The following is an 8,236-nucleotide window of genomic DNA, read 5'->3' on the forward strand; positions in this document are numbered from 1 at the left end:
ACGTGGTCTGACTCCGTTACGTTGAGAAGGTGTAAACGACATGCCTTTGATGCTGTGGTTATGACTTCTTTTGGTGTCTCTAGAACTTCTGTAATTCCGTGGTTTTTGGAACGGCCACCCCTAAAAATCTTACTTTCTGATGATGTCGTTTATAGATCATTTTTTTTAATTTATAATAGATATAGTAAAGTCAATATTATTTGGAGTTCTTGACTTCATAATCTTGTTTCCGCTACTTTATTATTGTTATGATTTTTTTTCCAACTTTTTGCTAAATTTTTTATAATAAATATCGCCGTTCAAAAAAAAATCTTAATTTTTTTTACTGTAATTTCAAACAAATCTAATAAATTTTTTTACATTGATGTGGAAGGCAAACAGATAAAAATTTGGGCCGCTAACACTTTATAGATTACAAAACTATTTTTTTTAAAACTTACTACATGTTTTTCCATAATTCGTTTTTACAATTATATTTTTTATTTTGTTTTTTTTACATATTTTTACAATCAGGTTTTACATGTTTTTCTCAATTCTCTATTACAACTTCATTTTATTTTGTTTTGCATGATCCATTTTTACAACTTTATTTTTTTACTTTGCTGTAAGAAAACATGTAAAAAAAAATAAAAATAAAGTTATAAAAATATTAAAAAACATAAACATAACAAAATAAAAAATAAAGTTGTAAGAAGGATCGGGAATAAAAAACATCTTAAAAGAAATAAAACATGAAATTGTAAAATCATAATGTGAAAGAAAATTTAAAACGAAATAAAAAATAAAGTTAAAAAATGAATGGTAGAAAAACATATATAAATGATATAAAATTGATGTCGTAAAAACAAATTAAAAAAACATATAAAACAAAATAAAAAAATTAAATTGCAAAAATCAATTATCAAAAGCATATAAAATACCATAAAAATAAAAAAAAAATTTAACTACCATAAATAATAATAATAAATTGAATAATAATAAAAAAAACACAAAAATTATCAGAATTATTATTTTTAACAAAAAATAATGAATTCATAACTTTTAAAAAAAATAATTTTAAGGTAGAATTCTGTATATATATTTTTTAAAAATATATTTGTCCAACTTAATTTTTAAATATCATATTTACAGTTCATAAAATTTTAAAATATCATATATGCTCTTTTTAAACATCATATATATATATATATATATATATATATATATATATATATATATATATATATATATATTAAATATCAAAATATAATATATGTCGTTTTTAAACATCAAAATATCAATGATAATATCTAAAATATTCTTCTTCTACATCATGTCAATATTCAACAACTAAAACAAAACATTCAATGCATAGATTATATGGAGAGGGCCGAAAATATTCCAACAATTTAAAAGTATAAGTTCTATTATTATAAATGTAGGGATAATATCGTTAAATTTTTTAATTATTATAATAAATTTAAGATATAAAAAATTATTATAAACTATTAGAAACATTGTAAAAAACAATTTGGGCAAATATTATATTTTGGGGGTTTACAAAGATAATTTTAATATTAAAAAATAAATTAAGCAAATAATATTTTGATGTTTAAAAATACAAAATTCTTTTAATAGTTCACATTTTAACCCTACAAAAAATAAATTATCAAATTCAATGCTGCGTATTTAAAAAATGAGTACGGCAAGCATGTGTTGTTGAAAACCCCTTTTGGTTTTCATTTGGGGAAGACGACTTCGCAAGGACTTTTCACAACCTGAATAGAAAACCCCAAGAACAACATTAGAAAGCTTGCATCTTTCTTATTTCTGAAAATAAGCATTTTTCAGCATCATGAATAAGGGAAATTTGGCCCCTTTCCTCAAGCTAAATCTCCCTCCTCCTGATGAAACTTCTCTCGCTAAATTCTTGTATGTATCTTCGTCTTTGCTCTCTTTATTGTGTTTATTTATGTGGCTTTGATGTAATTACTGTATCTTTATGTCCTTTTTCTTGTGTTGAATGCATATTGTAGGACTGAATCTGGGACGTTTATGGATGGTGATCTGCTAGTGAACAGAGATGGTGTTCGAATTGTTTCGCAAAGCCAATCTGAGACTGTAAGTTTCTTGCTTTTATGGATCTGGGTTTCTTCGCATTTGATCTTTAGTTCATAAATCTTGATTATACCTTTTAAAGTTGCTTCCTTTTTAGGGTTAATCGGTAACGATCATGAACTTTGTGAGTCTTGATTGATCCAAAATTTCGAAATTGACACTTAAATTTCGAAATTGACACTTAAATTGAACTTTGTCACTCTTCAAATCACACTGATCACTTTGTAAATGCACATCCAAACATCCCCATATTGGTTTAACTTGCTCATGAGTAATAACTTATAAGTTTCATTTATATATATATATATATATATATATATATATATATATATATATCTTAACCATTCAGAACTCTTAAATGGTACCCAAAAACTAAAATATTGTTATTATGGTATCAATAGACACTCGGATTTTAGTTAGAATTCAACACTTGTATTTGTCAAATAATTTCATTTTGTTCTTACTGTGATATTATTTTTGGTTCAGCCACCTCTTATTCAGCCATCAGACAACCAATTAAGCTTAGCTGATTTTGATGCGGTTAAAGTTGTTGGAAAAGGAAACGGTGGAATCGTTCGATTGGTTAGACACAAATGGACAGAACAATTTTTTGCTTTGAAGGTAGTCTTTATCAGGTTCATTTCTAATTTGGTTAATCAAATATACCTTAAAAAACTTTGTTGCTACTTCCTAAAAAGTATGTAAAAACCACTATACCTTTTTTAAATTGATTATTTTTGGTTCATTTTGATTGCGAAACCTATAAAATAGTGATGTGGTTTTTACATCGTTTTTTGAAAGTTGGATGGAATTTAGTCATTTACTAACTGTGCAAGACTAAGGAGCTGTTTGATAGTTGCTGATTGAGTCAGATCTGATTAAAGCCTTCAAGGCCTGATGATTGAGTTAGACCCTGTAAGAGACATATCAAACAGACAAACAACCCCTAACTTCAATATCTTAAAAAGTTATGTTATTAAAGTTTAACTATGAGTTTAAACTATAAAACTATTAAGCATACTAAACACACCTCTAACACCAACTTGTTTAGTTTGCTTGAAGCACTATGTGTAATTTTGAATAGTTCGAGACTAATTTAATATCTTAAAATTATGTTATTGAAGCGTTCATATATTTGAGCTCCAAAATTAGAACAACTTTAACAAAAAAGTTTATTTTGATACGCATGAAAGGCTTTCAATAACGTATTTTTCTCAATACTTAGGTGATCCAAATGAACGTAGAAGAATCAGCAAGAAAGCAAATTGCACAAGAACTTAAAATCAACCAATCATCACAATGTGCAAATGTTGTTGTATGTTACCAATCTTTTTATGATAATGGAGCTGTTTCAATAATCTTGGAGTACATGGATGGAGGATCTTTAGCTGATTTTTTAAAAACCGTTCGATCCATTCCCGAACCTTATCTTGCTGCCATTTGTAAGCAGGTAAAAGATCTTCAAACTTTTATTTTATATATATATATATATATATATATATATAAAGTTGTTTTTATCAATTATATATCAAGTTAGAAAACGAGATTCTGACTCTTGATCTTTATAAACTAATGAAATTTAGGTGTTGAAAGGTTTGTTGTATCTTCATCATGAGAAACATATTATTCATCGGGACATGAAACCATCAAATTTGCTGATAAATCATCGAGGTGAAGTAAAGATCACTGACTTTGGTGTTAGTGCTATACTCGCGAGCACATCTGGATTGGCTAATACGTTTGTTGGCACTTATAATTATATGTCGGTGAGCAATCTTTAACCATAACTTCTAACTATGTACAAATTTGCCATCATTTACTTTTTCTCCCCAAGTGCACTGTTCTTTGCTCAGATATTCCTAAACATCATAAACACTTTGGGTATGTTTGACTTACTAGCTGATAGATGAAAAGCTAGTTGTTATATGAAAAGTTAGCATATAAAATTTGACGTTTGGTAAAACCATAGTTGTTAAACTCGTACGAGTCACGAGTTGACTCGTACGAGTCGAGCCATTTGATACCCAAAACGAGGCAACTCGTAACATGACTCGTTTTTCTTCTGACTCGTAAAAAAAATCCGATTCAAGTAGTGACTCGGACCGAGTCGAGTTGGCTCGTAAATCGGACGAGTCATAAAACCTGTGACCTGTGCGGTTGTAGTGACTCGATTTGTTGTTGGGTCTGAGTTTTGAGATTCTGCTCTGGTCGAGAAAATGCTGGGAGAGATGTGAGGTAGTAGGAAAAGCAAGTGGAAACAAGTTCATCTCTTGGTGAAAAGATGAGGTTGAAAAGAGAATCACGTGGTAGGAAATATTTGAGTTGGTAAGAAAAGCGGCTAGGGTTTCAAATAAAATTAACTGGGTGTAATATATTACATACTAAGCATGGGCCACAATCCTTCCCTGAAGTTGGGCTTTAAATTAACTGGGTCTTTGTGTACCACCAAAAAAGTGGTTATAGTTCTTTTCTTCATATAAAAGTAAATTTTCAACTATTAGGCTTGTGAGTCTGTTAATTTCATTTTAAAATATGTAATAATCAAGAAAGATTATATCATGTAGAATATATATATATATATATATATATATATATATATATATATATATATATATAATTTTTAGTGTCGTGACTTTTATGAGTCGAGTTACGATTCGAGTCACGAGTTAAAATTTTGGATTTCGAGACACGAGTCGAGTTACGAGTTGACAACTATGGGTAAAACTGGCTGAAAGATATAAAATGAAATAAAAGGATATTTAAAAGAATATGTTTTCTATAATTAATTAAGAGGTATATTTGATTTTTTTTTTTAAAAAAACTCCTGAAAAGCTAGTCTAAGTAGCTTTTTAAAAAGCTAACTTATAAGCTACTTTTTGGCTTGCCAAACATGACAACTTAAAAAAGCTCGAAAAATAAGTTAGCTTATCAGCTAGCTGTGGCGCGCCAAACACAACCTTTATCGAGACAGTGACTAGAAAATAGAAACAAAGGCCATATGAGTATATCACCATATGGGTTTGGTTTTTTCTTTAGCATGGATCAAAGTTTGATGAAATTCGGTTTTTATTTTTGTGATTTCAGCCGGAAAGAATTATTGGTGGAAGCTATGGTTATAAAAGTGATATATGGAGCTTGGGTTTAGTTTTGTTGGAGTGTGCAACGGGTCAATTTCCATACACTCCACCACAAGCAGGTGAAGGGTGGGTCAATGTATATGAGCTTATGGAAACCATTGTTGGTCAACCACCACCTCGGGCACCTTTTGGTCAATTCTCTCCTCAGTTTTGCTCATTTATTGAAGCATGGTAAGTTATAATAATCTTTATTAGGTAGTATTTGGTATGATGGAAGGAAGGAATGGAATCATTCGTTCCATAGTATATGGGCTTGGATCCCTTTTTTGGGCCATGTCCTTGTTACCTCTATCATTAACTAGTACAAAATTTGGTATTTTAGTGTGCAGAAAGAACCGAAGGATAGAGCATCGGCTAATGAACTTATGGTACATTTACCGAGTTTTGCTAAATGAAAAAAATAATTTTGAAAAAGTAAATTACATTTTTGATCCTTAAAGTATATATATATATATATATATATATATATATATACATATATATTGCAATTTTGGTCTCAATAAGTGTCTCTTTGTATGTTTGGTCATCGTTTGGGTTCTTGTAACGTTTTTGGTTCATGTTTGAAGTAAAATAACTACTTTTGGTGACGAAGTTATAGTAATTTCTTGGAACATGGAGAAAAAAATGTTACAAAAATCTCAATGAGGACCAAAATTGCATGAAAAAACTATTTGTGACCAAATTTGCAAAAATCAACTACACTTGGTTATCAAAAATGTAATTTACTCTTTTTAGAATCATTCAAGATATGATATGACACAACTTGTATGCTTGTTTTCTTTCTTATTATCCAGTCACATCCGTTCATAAATATGTATGATGACATGGCGGTTGATCTCGCATCTTATTTCACTGAAGCGGGATCCCCTCTTGCAACATTGTAATGAACTCATGGTACGTAAACACTTTTAAAACATATTCTTAAGAGTAAATTACAGAAATAGTCCCTGTGGTTTGGTCAAATTCTCAGTTTTGGTCCTTAAGTTCCCTGTGGTTTGTGAAAATTACACTGTTGGTCCTTGATGCATATAAAAAGACCAAATTACCCTTTCTTTCTTTTTTCTTTTTCTTTTAACAATTTATTATATATATATATATATATATATATATATATATATTATTTTGTATCTTTATTTTAATAGAATTAATATAGATTATTTATAAAATTATTTTTATTTTTTAAATCAATTATCTAAATTATATAAAATCATATTATTATTATTTATTTTTTGTTTTATTTATCTATCTTTGTTTTTTGTGGTTAAAAAATCTTTTAATATTTCTAACTTTTTATTTAAATATATTTTTTAATGATATATATATATATATATATATATATATATATATATATATATATATATATATATAGGGAAAAGTTCAATAGAGAACCATAATTATTGGTTCTTCAAGGAACCAAATCTTTTTTTCAATTTCTAGAGCTTATTCTTTATCGAAAAAAAATCTAAAAATATCTAAATTCATATATTAACATTGTGAATGTGAAAAATATTTTTCGGATTCACATTGTGAATTTTCAAAGATTCACATTGTAAATTTGACGTAAAAAAAAAAAAAATCGAATTTGATATCATTGGAAAAAGGATAAAAAGTTATGAATTTCTGTATTTTTAGTTTTTATTTTTGATAAAAAATAAGTTCTAAAAGTTGAAAAAAAGATTGGTTCCTTGGTTAATTATGGTTCTCTATTGAACCTCATCCTATATATATATATATATATATATATATATATATATATATATAGGTGGATGCACATCTATTGTGTGGACGTGTGGACACGTGCTATTCTGTGAGAATGACTAAGAAAATATGCTCTTTGGTAATGTGAATACGTTCAACATCACATAAGTATTGTTATTATCACACATTCTCACTTACATAAAACATTTTTAAGGATATTATAGATTTTTTTTATGGTTCTCATTCTGTCAGAATGTTATCAGAATGTGTTATTGATAATCGTATTCTGTAAGAATGAAAACGAGTGAAAACGATGCGTGAGAAAAAAAATGAATAAAATTTAATGAGAATACATGAAAATGACGATAGTTGTGTAAGGTTGAACATATTCACATTACCAAACAACCTATTCTCTTAGTTATTTTCATAGAATAACATTGTCCACACGTTCGCACAATAGATGTTCATCCACATTATAACCTACTCCTATATATATATATATATATATATATATATATATATATATTGTTAAAAGAAAAAGAAAAAAGAAAGAAAGGGTAATTTGGTCTTTTTATATGGACCAAGGACCAACAGTACAGTTTTCACAAACCACAGAGATGTAACCTACCAAATTTTAAACTTAGGGACCAAAACTGAGAATTCGACCAAACCATAGGGACCATTTCTGTTCTTAAAAAGTTATTTTTATGTTGTAATTTATCCCCCAAACTTTTTGATTTACGTAAACACTTCCAAAAAATATTCTTAGAAAGTTATTTTTATTTTGTAATTTGTCCCCCAAATTTTTTGATTTAATAAATAAAAACATATAGATAAATAGTATAAGTCTATTCAATTTATCTATGAGTAATCAATTGAGTAGTCTTTGGACCCAATGTTTTATGTTCGTGACCTAAAAGTTGTATATTTTGCCATATGCAGATTGCTAAGTAAAGGGCAATAGATTTTTCCTTTTTGTTGTATCATGACTCCGGTTTAAAGTTTGCATCTAGTTCGAAGGTGAAAACTTCGCCTTTTGGTTGAGTTCTTGTAAAACTTTGATTCTCAATGAATATGTAACACAATTTTATTTTTACCTTTTTACATACGAATTTGGTTAGATACCAATACATTTTGCACCTATTTTTGTGGGTTTTTATTAAAATTAAACATATAAGTTGTGGTTGAGTTTTTAGAAGGACGATCCATGAACACTCTAAACTACTTCTAATTTGACTATCATAGGAAGATAATGTTTTCATTTCTGTTTTTTATTCATCAATGTAAAAAACAAGGTAATTTAT

The 8,236-nt window shown here is 28.0% G+C and overlaps 1 protein-coding gene across 1 annotated transcript; it reads left to right on the forward strand.

Annotated features, from left to right (window-relative positions):
* The first annotated feature begins 1,690 nt into the window (after nucleotides 1–1,690).
* MKK2 (MAP kinase kinase 2) lies at nucleotides 1,691–8,028 on the forward strand. Its single transcript, XM_079053708.1, has 9 exons — nucleotides 1,691–1,911; nucleotides 2,016–2,100; nucleotides 2,584–2,718; nucleotides 3,323–3,547; nucleotides 3,681–3,863; nucleotides 5,182–5,405; nucleotides 5,557–5,602; nucleotides 6,029–6,128; nucleotides 7,875–8,028. Exons 1-8 carry the CDS (start codon nucleotides 1,835–1,837, stop codon nucleotides 6,116–6,118), a joined length of 1,065 nt encoding a protein of 354 aa, XP_078909834.1. The 5' UTR covers nucleotides 1,691–1,834; the 3' UTR covers nucleotides 6,119–6,128; nucleotides 7,875–8,028.
* The last annotated feature ends 208 nt before the right edge of the window (nucleotides 8,029–8,236 follow it).

Source organism: Lactuca virosa, chromosome 5 (genome assembly GCF_052849685.1).
Source record: "Lactuca virosa cultivar CGN04683 chromosome 5, Lactuca_virosa_CGN04683_v6, whole genome shotgun sequence".
NCBI lineage: Eukaryota > Viridiplantae > Streptophyta > Magnoliopsida > Asterales > Asteraceae > Lactuca > Lactuca virosa.